At 29.2% G+C, this 16,912-nt stretch overlaps 1 protein-coding gene across 1 annotated transcript; it reads right to left on the bottom strand.

Moving 5' to 3' along the window:
* Window positions 1-246: 246 nt before the first annotated feature.
* Window positions 247-15,543, bottom strand: LOC132753270 (chromosome partition protein Smc-like). The gene is made up of 21 exons (XM_060743721.1): window positions 15,314-15,543; window positions 14,996-15,098; window positions 14,222-14,332; window positions 13,677-13,748; window positions 13,477-13,524; window positions 12,611-12,706; window positions 9,438-9,479; window positions 7,964-8,032; window positions 7,492-7,557; window positions 7,078-7,203; window positions 6,481-6,585; window positions 6,247-6,315; window positions 5,555-5,638; window positions 5,257-5,298; window positions 4,740-4,835; window positions 4,476-4,571; window positions 3,623-3,754; window positions 2,633-2,831; window positions 1,788-1,895; window positions 912-989; window positions 247-736 (listed from the first exon to the last, which is right to left on the bottom strand). Exons 2-21 carry the CDS (start codon window positions 15,055-15,057, stop codon window positions 467-469), a joined length of 1,971 nt encoding a protein of 656 aa, XP_060599704.1. The 5' UTR covers window positions 15,058-15,098; window positions 15,314-15,543; the 3' UTR covers window positions 247-466.
* Window positions 15,544-16,912: the final 1,369 nt, after the last annotated feature.

The raw sequence follows: 16,912 nt of genomic DNA on the forward strand, positions 1-16,912 counted from the left end.
TTTAACCACTGCTCATAAAGGAATCACACTGGTTAAGCTTATAGGTTGATTAATTTTAAACACGTATATTGGAAATATTCGGGTGTTGATACATTAATAAATGTACAGAAAAAAACATATAAGATATCCCATTTTCTCAATGTATCTCACACATATAAAACTCTTGTTTTTTTTTGTATAAATTAATAATGTCATAACACATGCTACTATGTAGCCAAACTTTTTAATATCTAATATCTATATATATTGTCCTTACATTTCAATACTGTTGCACTATAATCATTTCCATTTGAAACGAATTGTATAAATCTTTAATCAGCTCTTTTTTGTACCTTACAATTTCATTGGTTAAAAAAATAGGTTAAAAACGATTTCATTACAGCTATATACGTAGTAAAAACCTAGTGTGATTGAAGCTGCCAAATATACCGAAACGATAAAAGCTTTTCAGGTTTAATTATTTTAATCATTTTCCTTGAGCTACGCCTTTGCAAAGCATGGGTCCTCCTTTATGTAACAGCATTGGCGGCCATACGACATAGTCAACCAGTTTGCCAGTTTTTGTGTACGTCTTGAATTTGTCAGCATCAAAAGATTTCCCATCTACGACAGATGTTTCAAGAATGACCGGTGGATCCTGGGAATTCATCAGCCAACATATTTCAACACACTTCTTGATAAACTTCCCCGTGTTCTCCTTTTTCGTAAAATTCAGTTTCTTTTCACTCACGTAAGTCTGCCAATGGAAGAAACAGCAAGTAAGGAGATTAAACCGTATGTGAAATGAATTTAGAGTGATGAACTGGTTTGTTTGTTTGTTTGTTTTTGTTGTTGTTTTTAATAAGATTCGAGCATGTTGTAAAGTTATAAGTGATGATGAAAAATCTATGATGTTATTAGAAAATAATTACCTGAAATACACTTTCAATAAGCATTGGGGCAAAACTCTTTCTTACTTCCTTTAGCTGGCGTTGGTTAGTTACACCGATCTATAAAAAGCAATCAATTTAAAACTATCATAAACGATATGTACAAGTGGAATATATATTTAACGCTCGTATAAGTAACATGGCTGTATTCAATTCACTGTCACCCAATGTTAGAATAACGTTCTAATATTTTCATATTTTTTCTTATTTGACTTAATAATATACATGTAAACATACCTTGAAAAAAAACATTTGAAATCTACTGTTATTCATATACTTTTAAAATTCTGTATGCTTCGATTAACATGAGCCACAATATACAAGCGACTTTGCTTTTCGAATCTTTAATCTACATTATTAAAATTAGATGTGATTATTATTAGACTGAGCAATTGTACTTTTATGTATATATTATTAAAAAAAATGCACGTTTCTCAGTGTAAAGTGTGCTAAACAATCTAAATCTAAGAGATAGAAATATTTCAATATACTGTACAAATATACTTTTTTGAGATTTAAACTTACTATAACTTGTAATAAAAGGAAAGCCCCTCTTACATAATATAATTAATACATGTATGAACTAAATGTATGCAAAAAAACGCAAACGCATTTGAAACATGCCAAATCTAAACAAGTGTATTAATACTTTGTTATAATATTAACACACAATGTTTGATGTTTTTATTAATTTTGTCTCCAGATAGATTCTAAGAATTTTATCAGGGTAATAAGTTCAATAAAAATATCACTTTTCAGTAAAATTTATATGTGTTTAAATATCCAAAGTGATATAAAACATTGAGTTACATTAAGCAAATCAAATGTTAGTCGTAAACATCAACTATCTGTACTTACCGCGGCAGATTTAGGTCTCATTTTTGGTGCGTTCGGTAGAGTCGTGACACTGTCACGTATGTGTTTTGCATGTTCCTCAGATTTCTTCTTACAAAAATCAAAAACATCCTGAAAACAGTAATGAAGAAAATAACTTTTAAATCACTAAAAGTAGCATATTCTGGTTTGTCATACACAATTATTTGTTGCAGTAGATAAAACCCATCATTCAAAACATCAGCCTTATAAATACAACTCCTTGCCGAATCCCTCCAGAGATTCATCGCGTTGGAGGGATATAGTGGGTCATTGTCAATCCATCCAGGGACGTGAATGTGTAACCGGTGGTGAATAACTCGGGAAGGTGGCTACAAGAGCCGTCTTGGTTGTTGGTTGTCGCCTCGGCCTCAAATATGAACCAACTTACCACGATTGGACGAAGGAAAGGCAGCAAATTATAGATCATTCAACTTGAAATGTCGTCGCCGATTCCGGAACAACATAAAATTTATAAGGGCGCCAACAGTCATATGGCTCTATCTGGCAGCCAGTTTATATCAACGCATAAACACAATGTGTATAATAGTCAACTTATTATTTTATTTATTGCGATATTCAGTAATAAACTACAACAACTGTATAATCAAGTTTGTTAGAATATCTAATTTTGAGTCAGTTTTTCATATCGAAATTAATCTCATACAATACGACTGGTATTGTGAAATAAATCTTACGTTCTATGTAAATCAAAAAGGTAAATATATCAGTCAAATACATGCAGTTTAGATGGTTGTATAAAATATCTTATATTAATCAAAATTTTCTTAGAGGCAATGATTTTATATATTTGCAATATGTTTTCTAACCAGTAACGTCTTATAAAGATGAGCAATTCCCTTTTCTTCATTTCTGAATTCATTTTCTGCTTCTTCGTATGCATCGGTCCATTCATTGTCATAAAGCTCGGAAAATTTCTCCGACAATTTTGTTGGTCTGTTTTCATCACTTAGGTCTGTTATATTTGGATTGTCGTTCATTATGTTAGCACCAACAACCTTGCTCAATCTAAAACACCAAATCAAAAACAATATAAACATGGTATTGAAAGTGATGTTGATCTGGAATTTTATTTTGACTTTTCGAGTCTAGAATTTTACGAATTGGAAGCTTCAATTGTGAACTGTTCTAGAGAAAATCCATGAGAGATTGACATAAGTAATAGATTGAGATACTCTTATGATTACCCTTTTATTATATATTTCGACGCAGTTAAAACAATACTAAACAGTATAAGCATCACTGTGTTATTACGTTAGCACCGTCATTTCAAATCACACATAAATACAATACAGACTTTGTTTTTGTTTGGTGTAATTTGTATATGTGATACATTCGACAAAGCATCAAATTTATAATAAAACTTATTACTAATAAAATTTGGTTAAGTGATTGTAAGTTTTATGAATAACTAGTAATAAATGTATATTCTGAAAACATTCACTTTTGTACATTACTTTAGCAAAAGCGTTGCCATTAATCTCAAAACGGAATGAATAACTTTCAATATAAAATGTTTTGTATATGTATTAAGACATTACTATTGCGTCTCAGTGTGCATTGTCTTGTACCGATATAATAGTTTCAAACCAAATTGTTAGTTTCCTGATCTGTAGGTTAATTAATCACATACAATGTGTTTTTTATTCAATAATGATGAATTAAATGCTACTCTGAAAGTAACTAGATAAAATTCGATATGTACACTTTCAATAAACATAGTCTTCTTTTATTTAATACTCTGTATCTCCTTTCATTATGTTCTTATAACAAATTGTGTCTATCTAATTACGACCAACCTGTTTTTCAGTTCATCAATTTCGTCTTGGGCGCTTCTTAACTTCTCCTCTAGGCTGTTTGATCCTTCATTTCTCTTGCCGCTATTCTTTGGTTGATCCACCTTCTTTTCTGTTTGCAATTTTTGAATGGTTCTGTTTAGGAATATATATGTTTTTATTTCATGCTTTCCAGTGTTTTACTGTAATATATCAGATGATTATATTCTGATAAACCACTTGTGAAATTTATAGAATATAATTTTCACTGTCGCCGAACTATATTTGAATGCGGTTAAAAGAACATCATATCTAAATGGAATAACAGGCAAAAGTAAATGCCGTCATAAAACGTAAATTTTGCTTCTTTAGAAAATTCAGAGAAAATTTAAAAGAACTATATTTCAAAATTGATGAAGTGACGTCATGATGTCACTTTAAAAGCATGAAATAAAAAAAAATATTTTTTTTCATATAAGATTGAAATATATTTCATTCGTGAACACCAGCTATAATATTTAACTCGTGACTACGCCACTCGTGAAAATATTGTCAGTGAAATATATTTCAAACTTACATGTAAAACAAACAAATATCCTCTATGTTTTTGTTTTTTATTTCCATGTATATAGAAATGATTTCCGGATATATCTACATACATAATCGTTTAAAATAATTACATTTATCATATTCTTAAATCTGTTCGTCTTCCTTGTTGTTTTATCTTTTTCTATAGATAATCCTTTCCAACTAAATTCCTGCATTTCATACTAACTTTATCATTTGATTGATTTTATTATTATTGTTAAGGTATATCTAAATTTGAAAATGATAAAAAAAACTTTAAAGTCTAATAACAGTTACAAAAGAATCTTACTCTTCCTTGCGTTTAATCATTTTCTCGTGTTCCTCTTTTAGCTTATTAATTTCATGTTCTTTTGCTGTGACTTGTTCCGCTGATTGTCGAAGTTTTCTGAAAATGTATGAACCTTATACATAAACTTATGAACTTCACACTTATATTGGGCTGTCATACTCAATTTATCATTTGATTAATTTTATTATCATTGTAAGGGTATATCTAAATTTGATAATGATAAAAAAACTTAAAAGTCTAATAACAGTTACAAAAGAATCTTACTCTTCCTTGCGTTTAATCATTTTCTCCTGTTCCTCTTTCAGCTTATTAATTTCATGTTCCTTTGCTGTGACTTGATCCGCTAATTGACGAAGTTTACTGAAAATGTATGAACTTTATACATAAACTTATGAACTTCACATTTTAAATGGACTGTCATACTTACATTTTAATTTCATTGATTTTATTATCTTTGTTATGGTAGATTTAAATGTAAAACTGTTAAAGACATTGTACACACGTACAAATGGTTTTGATTCAAGATGGGATATTAAAACAAAATAATATCTATCTAAAATATATTCTTAGTATATATCATCTGACCGGCCCAATAATTAACATTTACCGCCTTTAGTAAGTTTCCTTACGATATTGGATAAATGGAGCCCGATAGATATTCAAACACAGGATGTGGTTAAGAAGAAAAAACAAAAACAAATGTAAAAATACAATAGGTGAAATGGAGTGAAGTGGAGTGTTTTCTAATATATAGACTTCAGAAAATGTTAGATTAACTTACTCATCGAGATTATCTTTTTCTGCCTTCAGATTTTCATTTTTACTGGAAAAGTTTAATATAATAATTATATTGATTTCTTCAAGTCATTTCAAGTTTAATGAACATATAAAAACAACAATGAATTGAGCTCTTTGAAGTCATATAGAGTTAAATAAACATATAAAAACGAATTTTTAACATAACATTTACATCAGTTTATGTTTAATACACATACACAAATGTTTCGAGAAAATTATAATTTTGTTAACGGTTATGAACAGTAACTCAAAATATTGTTACGAGATAAGACACCATATACCTTTGAGCTTCGGTAAGATTATTCTTAAGTTCATTAATTTCTTTAAGTTTTTGCTTTATTTCATCTGCCTGCTGCGATTTTGAGCTGAAAAATGAAACACGACAAAAAGTAAAGCAAACATATGGACACAAAAAGGGAAAAACAAAGCAGTAACTTTCAGAAACAAATATTCCTTATGTCTAGAAATGTAATTATAGTACCATAGTGCAAATTCACTTCAAGAATACGAGTCATAAGTCATTTCAATATTTCTCTTGACCCTTTATTTGACATTGGTTGTGAATTTTAATGCAAAAATAGTTTTTAAAAGATATCGACGAGGAAAGAAAAGGAGCCCAGCAGGTCACCAAACAAAATCATGACAGGACATAAGGCAAGCACGGATAAAGCCATTTCTCAAATTTCTTTCAATATTCATCAATTTATCAATTATTTTTTCTTGACAATTAAGACTTTGTTTGATATTAAAGGCATGATTTAATTCCAATACAAAAGTTTCCGGAATAAGTGGATTTAACGATATGCCCATTAAACTTAGGAATGTGAGTTGACATGAGCAAAGCAAAAGAAAAAAATAAATTTTAACTGTTTCATTCTTTATGTTAAAAATATATGATTTTTATTATTTAGAGACTAATTTGTAATAATAATTATAATTTGGATGTAGTTTAAGTGAAATAAGTAACACAAACCTTTCATCTGAATTTGATGAATTCTGTTTCAAGTCTTTTAACTGTCTTTCGCTTATTTTAAGTTGTTCCCTGTAAGTAAAATCATTTTAACAAAAGATAAGCTTTTATGCCAAACTGATAATCACACTAGAAAGTCCTTATTTATATTATTTACAGGATGATTGGTAATGCTATTTAAGATATCAAAAACAATATTAAGCAATTATCACTATTATCTGATTAAGAAATTGATACCTGATACTTTCACATTCATTTTCTAGCTTATTTTTCTCAGTTTTAATGTCTTCTTTCTCTTTTATCATTTCTTGAATTTGTTTCTCCTTTTCTTCCACACTTTTTCTGCAAAAGAAACCACAGCCTTCGGATATAGCTACGATCAAACTAATAAAATGTCCAATATGATATAATGGTGTACTAAAAAGTAAGCAGAAGTAAATTTTCTTGGTGTTATTAATTACAGTCTACATTGGTTGCGAAATGCTTGGTGTCACATTCATGAGTATTTGTATCATTATCCATTGTCCTTTTAAAAGATTATTTGCCTTATCAAAAAATCACTTCAATTTTGGCGCATTTATCTAATGCAAGTGCCAAGTATATATTAAACGATGAAAATATCGTGAAAAATATTTAATTTAGAAACAACCAAATTGTATTTCGTTAATGTAGAGTATTGATGTTCCTATGTAAAGTACAATGAAGTATCACACAGGAGAAATATACAAATCTTATCGTTACATGGCGGTTATGCATGAGAGGGATATTACATTAACAAACATCACCCACTTGTAACATTATAAATCTTCCAATAATGATAGATGAAAAAATTACTTGGCATTTTGTAGCTGTATTTTAATGTCTTCGAATTCTTTCAGTTCACTACTAAGTTTTTCAACTTTTTCCTGCAATGCATCTATCTCAGAGGCTTTCTGTTGCAATACCTCATCATGGTTTGGCCTTAAATAACAACAATGCTTCCATTGATTCAAACTTTTAATTACTACTGGCAGGGACTATAGATAACATCTTAATCTCTGCTACTGATATATTAGGAAGGGTCTTATAATAAATATTTTGATTATTTGTAATAAATTCAAGATAAGAACCGACCATTTAAATATAAATATAAATCAATGTAATAAAGGGCGTAACTATTCTGTTTGCAAATGCAATGTTTATAACAGATCTAAAGATTTGATAATAATTCTTAGCATAAGGCTATAGCTTTAAAACAAAGTCTCAAACCTTTTATCAGCTTTATGATTCGCATTTTGTTCTACTTGTTGCCCTTTGAGTTTAAGCTGCTTTTCCCTGTAATAAATGCTATGTTTAAAGTTCAGTCCCATTTGTGATTGAACGTTCTGAAAGTGTTTTATTTTAATAATCTAATACTATTGATATGTTATAAACTATACAGTTAAATCATTCATATTTATCACTTATTGAATGTTGCAATAACGGACAATTGAATTTCAATATCACATCTAATAGGGCATGATTTGTCATGAAATGAATATAGTATTTCAACTCAAATATCATAAATTAACGACAAATCAATAGAAAAGTTCTGTGAAAATCTTCAGGAATATTTTTTTGATCAATAATTATTCATTTGTTAGATATTCTTCATGTCTGAATGGATGTTTGTTATACAGAATAGTTTTACAAATGTAAAAAGAAGAATTTTACGAAACTTGTAATATTTTACAACACTTACGCTTCAGAGTTAACAAGACTGATTTTGTTTTGTAAATCTTCAATGTGTTTGTCGGCCTCAGACACTCTTCTGAAAAATAATTAATTGTGAGACTTTAAAATTAATCATCAAGTATAAACAACCTTGACAAAACAAAATGGTGTATTAAAATTAAAAGTATAAGCATAACCATTATTAAAAACGTTTTCATAATAATATAATTATAATAATTATAATAAAATTCAATAGATAAAATCAATTTAAATGCGTATATTGTAAAACATAATTGACAACAAGAAGTATCTTTAAAAAAGATACTCGGCTGAAGACAAAGTTCTTAATTTGAGTAGGATAAACTACTACTACCCATGCTTACCGCAAACAGAACATTTTATTCGTCCTCAATAGTTTATTTCGGTTCATTTTTACCCGCAATGTCCCCCACCCCCTGCCCCATTAATCGCATCTTGGATTTAAACAATATTACTTACATTACTAGTATTTGATTTTAATCAAAATGGAATTTGATTTGAATAGGAATTTATAATAAAACAAAGATTAAGTAATTACTGTACACTAATTCCACGGAGAATTTTGCAGCTGTAAATTAGTCAAAAGTTCGTTTCAATCGTCTTATGCCCGGTTCGAGAGAAGAGAAATCCAATCGAACGAAATGGTATCAAAAAGGCGATCTGTCATATTTAATTTCATATATTTATTGAAAAGCTGTTAGAAACATCTAGAAAATATCATTATTGTGTTTTTATATTTATTCTGACTTATCTTTTTCCAACAGTTTTGCCATCGCGCAATTGAACAGACCTCTACCTATAACGGAAGCTCTTCTAAAGTATCAATTGAACAGGCTATTAGTGTTAAAATGACCAATTAAAATTCTGCCTATATTCAATTTAATTTAAGCGGAAGTCAAGGTAAAATCAGTCGGCCTTAGGCCGAAAAAAACACGGATTGTTTAAAACAGTAAAGACATTCAATTATAAAATAGTTTTAACTATAACTAGAGATTTTAAGTAATTAAAGACACGTATTGATTGATTAATGATCTTTCATAACAAATATAATTAGTTTTCAAAAAAATAAAAAAATGCATCCTGACATGACAATAGTACAAATTGTAAAATGATATAAATAAGATAGCACTTTATAAAACGCACGAGTCTGATTTAACTAAAGAATCTCAGATCATACGCACTGGTTATACCGAATACGAATATACTTGAATGTTTTAAATGTATACATAATGAGTCAATATAAAAGGGAAAATCAAGATTTCATAAAATTGTACAAAGTACAATATGATACGCCTGACTTCAGAGCAGCTCGTATAAAACTGTCATATCTCTTCAATAGTTTCAACTGTTTTTTTTATAATTAGCTATAAAGAAAAATGAAAACATATATGAGATAACAATGATGTCAGACATAAATGTAAGTAAATAATGAAGTTTAAAAGAACGAAACAAAAACAACTTACTTCTTTAGTTCAGTATTGTCATTTTGTAGTCTTATAATTTCCCTGCAAATGAAATAAATATTTTGCACATTTCAAATAATGAGTTGTGGGTAATATATTCGTGTATCTCCTTTAATTTAATTTGAAGGCCCATGATGTCCCAGAAACACTTTTATTCTTATGTCTGTGAGGGCATATGTCTAGATTATTGGACTTTGAGTATAATATCTAAAATACATCACTTAAACAAGGAAGTTGAGAACGTTTCCTAGTTTGTTTCCTGAGCAGCTACTGCTATAGACCTTTTTACAATACACTATTCCATAAAAACGAAGATGCATTTCGCGCATGCGCATTCTGCCTAGGATAAAAGGAAATAACTAAGAATTCATTTTATCAGTATTCAAAATATATATATTTAAAATAATGTTTGACTAAAACAAAAAAAAGGCAAATATAAAAATCTTACTGCTTTTGTTCATCATTTTCATTTTTCAGTTCTTGTAATTTTCTGCAAAATAAATCAGTATTATGTATTACACCAGTGACATTATCCTCATTTTTCCATTGTCAAGTTGAGCTGAATTGACTATATATTTCAAAAGATTGACTTTTTAATGATGATTGAGCAACAAATATTGGAAAGTGTTAAGGTAAAAATATAAATATGTCTAAAATATAAAAAGACTGCCGCAATCGTTTTATAAATTGAACGTTACTGGATATTTATAGAAATTTCCTTGAAATATCGTGAATTTTTTATACTTAGGGCGAAGTAAATAATGATATTGAAAGGAATTACGGTATGACAAAATTTAAACTGATTTAGACTGTCAATTGTCCACTTGGATGGGCATAATGTCACTTTACATCTTAAATATTTCTAAAACATTTATGTAGACTATAATTGATAATATATAGTTTTCTATCAAATTTTACTGCTGCTTTTTTCGAAGAAAGTTGTAATCAAATGAAACTGTATGCTTCTGATGACAAGATGCTATTTGATAAACCGGTATTTCTTCGTTCATTATCATGTAGAATACATATACATGTATATAAAACTATAACTCGTGATAAAAAAAATCATTAACTCTTCTATACAGTGTATATATATATACAGATAAATTCAATACAGTTATACTTTCCCCTGCGTGGGATCACTTAAGATACAAGTGTGCAGATAAATTGATATAGAAATGAGAGAATATATACACACATACATTACCTGTATTGAATTTAATTATCTCCCTCTATATATACTTTATCTGTCTAAATTCATTGTATCCTACGGATCTTCTTGATCTTACGGGATCTAGTTGACTTTCGGAAATAGATATATAGTTCTCTTGTCCCAATCAGTGAAGAAGACAATAAAATGTCATCGTTGATTTGTGAGACATGATAACAGAGAACAAACTCTATATATGCGAATGTTGAGCTTGTTTCAATGTGTAGTGCAGTTTGTCTGTATTGAATTTAATTATCTCCCTTTATATATACTTTATCTGTCTAAATTCATTGTATCCTACGGATCTTCTTGCTCTTACGGGATCCAGTTGACTTTCGGAAATAGATATATAGTTCTCTTGTCCCAATCAGTGAAGAAGACAATAAAAATGTCATCGTTGATTTGTGAGACATGATAACAGAGAACAAACTCTATATATACGAATGTTGAGCTTGTTTCAATGTGTAGTGCAGTTTGTGACTGTATATAAAGCTGTTCTAAAACCATCATTTTTTGTGATGGTGGATGAGCAGTGGCTATGCTATCATGACTGTTCTGCTAGGCGCTGTGCCGTAATTGGACTGGCATATCGATGTGGTGGTATGTGTGTATATATTCTCTCATTTCTATAACAATTTATCTGCACACTTGTATCTTAAGTGATCCCACGCAGGGGAAAGTATAACTTATTGAATTTAATTATCTCCCTTTATATATACTTTATCTGTCTAAATTCATTGTATCCTACGGATCTTCTTGCTCTTACGGGATCCAGTTGACTTTCGGAAATAGATATATAGTTCTCTTGTCCCAATCAGTGAAGAAGACAATAAAAATGTCATCGTTGATTTGTGAGACATGATAACAGAGAACAAACTCTATATATGCGAATGTTGAGCTTGTTTCAATGTGTAGTGCAGTTTGTGACTGTATATAAAGCTGTTCTGAAACCATCATTTTTTGTGATGGTGGATGAGCAGTGGCTATGCTTTCATGACTGTTCTGCTAGGCGCTGTGATGTAATTGGACTGGCATATCGATGTGGTGGTATGTGTGTATATATTCTCTCATTTCTATAACAATTTATCTGCACACTTGTATCTTAAGTGATCCCACGCAGGGGAAAGTATAACTTATTGAATTTAATTATCTCCCTTTATATATACTTTATCTGTCTAAATTCATTGTATCCTACGGATCTTCTTGATCTTACGGGATCCAGTTGGCTTTCGGAAATAGATATATAGTTCTCTGGTCCCAATCAGTGAAGAAGACAATAAAAATGTCATCGTTGATTTGTGAGACATGATAACAGAGAACAAACTCTATATATGCGAATGTTGAGCTTGTTTCAATGTGTAGTGCAGTTTGTGACTGTATATAAAGCTGTTCTGAAACCATCATTTTTTGTGATGGTGGATGAGCAGAGACTATGCTTTCATGACTGTTCTGCTAGGTGCTGTGCCGTAATTGGACTGGCATATCGATGTGGTGGTATGTGTGTATATATTCTCTCATTGCTATATATATAAACAGATATATATCCAGTTTTTTTAAACGGAAAAATTGTGTTGTTTCCATAATCATATGGTAGATTCTCAAAAGAGTTTCATACAAGTTCTCTGTTATATAACACACATTAATATTGTCCGTAAACAGAAAAAAAATCCGTAACAAAATATTATGTTGCTATTTAAGTAGGGTTATTGTGCATTCACCATTCACTCATCACTCTATTTTTCATACAGGTGTTTTGAAATGTTTGAATTTCTTTACAATGTATTTATTTTATGTTTCTTTTCTTTTCTGGTCAAAATTTAAATAAAAATATGTTGACTACAGACAGCATATATATACATGTATATATATATAGTTTTATACAAGAAGGATATACTTTCTTTGTTTTTTTATAAATGCCCTAGTTATATTAAATATCAAAATACATTTATAACATCTTACATACATTTCTGTCTGTTTTTGCTGAGACTCTTTTTTATTTTCATCGCCTCTGTCGACGTTCGACTGTTTCTTTGTATCCGTTGCTTTCTCTGCCGACGGACTTAAATTGTAAATTTAAAGTAATATTAGTACCTTTTACTTTATCCAAATATTTTGTTTGGGAATGGATAAAGTCCTTAGTTGAATAACAATCTTTATACCGATACATGTTGTTTTTGTCATATTAAATGAGTGTGTGTGTGTGTGTGTGTGTGTGCGTGCGTGCGTGCGTGCGTACGTGCGTGTTTGGGTGTGTGTGTGAATTGGTGGGTGCGTAAGTGAGTGAGTGCGTGCGTGCGTGCTTGCGCGCGCTGCATCTGTGTGTGGGGGTGTGGTGGTGTTTTTCAACGTGTACACAGTATTAAGAACACTGAAAATATTTATATTTCGTAACTTTGTGTGTGCAGATAAAGAAAACCGTTCACACAGATATATGTCAATTGTAACTTACATGAAATTCATAGCCACTTATTTATTTCTTGCATTATAGATTTAACAACCAAGCCACACAAACACAAACATTCTGTTATTATTGATTAAATACGTATAATATTGGAGCCAATAATCGAAGAGATTTTTCTAATGAGATTAAATTTCATATTGTTAAAACTTTAAAATCGAAACTTAAATATTTTGTTTTCGTTTTCAAATGCATAATTTCAACTAATATAAGGAGAATGTCAAAATCGTTATACGTAATCTGTCCTAGAAACTTAAAATAGGTTCAGCACATAATTTATATGATATAACACAAAATACTCTAAATTTATGGAACCGCAAATTCGATTTAAAACTTATTTCTATTCTGTTTTTGTCGAAGTGTGAAATTACCTCTCTATAGTATCCCTTGATGTATATTTTTGAAGTTCTTCAATCAACCTGAAATGTTTTGGAGAATGACACAGATTAAAACATATATGAAACAATGACAAAGTCTTTTCGTTAAGAACATAAACATTTCACTACTTAATGAATATAATAAACAATTATAAATTCATACATTATCATATGTGAAATGAGTCAGTATTTACCTTAAATTTTCATCCGTAAGAATGTTGATCGTTGATTGGTCCGCTAAGTCTAACTCTTTTCTAATCTTGACACTAAAAATATAAAAACTGCATGGTATTAAATAATTGATCTCGTGTTTGATAAGCAAAAAATGAAAGTGAAATACAACATTATAATTTTGAAATGAATCGTTTAAACTTTAAAAAAAAAACACAGTATTGCAGTTTATTTCAACCCGTGTGCATTGTTATTCACGTGAATACTCTGTTGCTTTGATTTCGGTTACATATAAAAATGCAATCTAGAACCTTAATGCATCATTATAGTTATAATGTTTATAATGTTTGCAATTCTTCACCAATAAAAAGCAACCAATAGATAATTAGATAATTTTAATCTTTGCTATTTGATGTACAACTTATAAACATTTTGTTAATGCCATTTCTTTCGATTTTTGTTGCCATTGTATAGATAATAAATCACATAGTATAAGCATTTAGACTTAAAAGTAAAAAGTAAAATGCAACAATTCTCATGACTATATATGAATATTTATAATACGTACGGGTCTAGGTTGTTACGATACATAACTATCGTTTCCTTCAATTTTTTATTCTCATTTTGTAGCTGCTCTATTTCCTTTTGGCTTAATTGTTTCCCTTTACCGGATGGTGTACTTGTAAAGAAAAATCGTAGTTTCATTGAATGGAAATTTACCTATCATGGTAAACGTTTTGATAATTAATTGCTTTAAAAGCACCATTTTCAAACAATATTTTAATTGAATTACTTAACAATGTGTTGAAAATTTCCATTATGTAACCAATTCGGCATGGGTAGCTATTTCCGAAAATCTTTTCGTTTTATTTATTCTATGATGGTAGTCAACGTTTAAGTTAATCGTGACGTTTAAACTGTAGTATCTATATACTTAAATATCTAAATAATTTTAGTAATAGATGAATTTTTAATGTTATTTAATGTTTAAAGCCCATGCCTTATGTAGGATATATTATGCACAAATATAATATTTAAAATGCTAGTATTGGTAGTATAATTATCATTTTTTAAATTTTAAAATAAATATTTTGTGAGTACACACAGAGAAAAAATGTTATATGTCTTAAACTCTAAACAGTATAGGTAACCACTATTAAGAAAGGAACACATTATTTTGACAACCTATATGGAATATAGGTCCCTTAAACATAGTTTATGCATTCTCTTATTCAAATTAGACTTATTCTATGAACATTTTATAAACCTCAAGACAATGTTTTACATAAACAAATGGCTTAAGAATGAATTGAATTGAATTTCAAATGTCTTTAGTATTTACCTGGATTTATTTTTTATATCCGGTTTAGGATCTTTGGTCTTCTTAGCCTGTCTGCTACTCATACTTGTTCTTACTTTTACCAGATTTCAAATATATTATCAACCTACAACAACAGCATATATGTAACGATGATTGTTTGATGTTAACACATTTCTTTTAGACTATGGTTTATAAAGGAAATCACACATTTTACTTGATGACAACGATATCCTTCGTGGCAGTAAGTTTTATAAAAATCGAAACAAATTCTTACCTGTATGTATAAAACGCATAGTCAATGATACATATGTTACAAATTATAAGCTTTAACAAACTTACTTGTAAAAACGTTTGAATTCCGTTTTGTTTTTGAAAAGTCACAATTTACTTCCCTAGTTACTTGTAAACAAATTCGTTTAAACATCGCACATATTTGTTTCTAATTTCCTTCCTGGAAGACAAACGAATAGTAAATTCTACGTATATACGTTTATATATCACCTTAATTTATAATATCGATCTTGCATATTGATAATACCTTTACCGTTAACAAAACTAGATTTAAACATTTTATTTAAACGAGACGGTGTATAGTTACTAGAGATAAAATGCTATTTTAAGTATAGGCAAGTTAAAACGATAACATAAAACAGGGGAAATAACTGCTATACAATACAAAGTTATTCGTTATTCGTTGAACCATTTAAGTTGGATTTACACTTTCAATGTCCTTTTATTTTTTTACATGTTAAACGAAAAAGATTTAAGTAATAATATTGATTTATTATAGACTCTTTTGTAAGTACATAACGATCTTGAAATAGTTTGAAATACTTAAACTTAATCATATGGTAGATGAGTAAACATTTAAGTAAACAAAACAACTAATTTAATGCATTGTTCCTAAGTATTATCATTGAAGAGAGATCAGCAAATCGCATTGTTGTAAAAACAAATCCTCAAACTACTGTTGATATTTTGTATCATGATGAAACGAGATTTGTAGTATAAGTATATATGTGTTTTTGTACTTTTAGCGGAAAGTTTAAAAGCATTTGTTATTACAATGTATTATGTTCATTTATATTTATACTTTCATAATTGGTTATTTTCTTCCGATGGATCGTCTCCTTTGTTTTTCTTAAGCGAATAGTTTTTTCCGGGATATGTATATCGTAAAAATATCTATATTGTATCAAAATATTGAGTTTGCTAATATTGGAAAGCATGTCTTTTCTATTGAATCTAATCACAAAATGACTCATACTAGTTAGTGTTTGAATTTAATTTTTTCCCAATAGGATTGCATTTCAAATGAAACGTAACACATTTACTTTGGTAAATCGGCAAACTGTTTATCAGTCTAGTAAATCGACTGTTTATACAAATAATTTAAAACACTAAGCTGGTAAAAATTTATTAGTACATATTTACGTATTTAAATTGGTCTGACCAATTTAATTTTGTAAATACATATTCATAAACTTTAACCTATACTTAGTATAAAATCATTATCTTTTTCACGTTTTATTTTTTTTAAATAAGCAATTACACAAACTATTTAACAAAAAATGATGTATTTCATAGCTATTAGGATACTAATTGCCTGTCAAAAGTGTAATTGCATTTATATAACATTTAGACATACATGTGTTTATAAATGGATTATCTATGTTATCAATGTTTAAATTGCTTTCTTCGTAAAAATGTTCCATATTATCAATTAATGTGTCCCTTATGTCATTTAATATGTCTGAGTGTTTAATATTCATCTGACAGAATGTCTTCTGCAACTGTTGGCTTATTCATTTTAAAATATTAAAATAATGATTGTCTGTCAAAAGTGCACTGTTGTTATATTTTTCTGGTCCTTCGGGATCCTTGATCCCAGCAACTGTTTAATGTTTAAAATTGTGAACCCTCTCAAGCCGGTGCTAG

Source organism: Ruditapes philippinarum, unplaced genomic scaffold (assembly GCF_026571515.1).
Source record: "Ruditapes philippinarum isolate M1 unplaced genomic scaffold, ASM2657151v2 ctg826_1_1_1_1, whole genome shotgun sequence".
Classification (NCBI taxonomy): domain Eukaryota; kingdom Metazoa; phylum Mollusca; class Bivalvia; order Venerida; family Veneridae; genus Ruditapes; species Ruditapes philippinarum.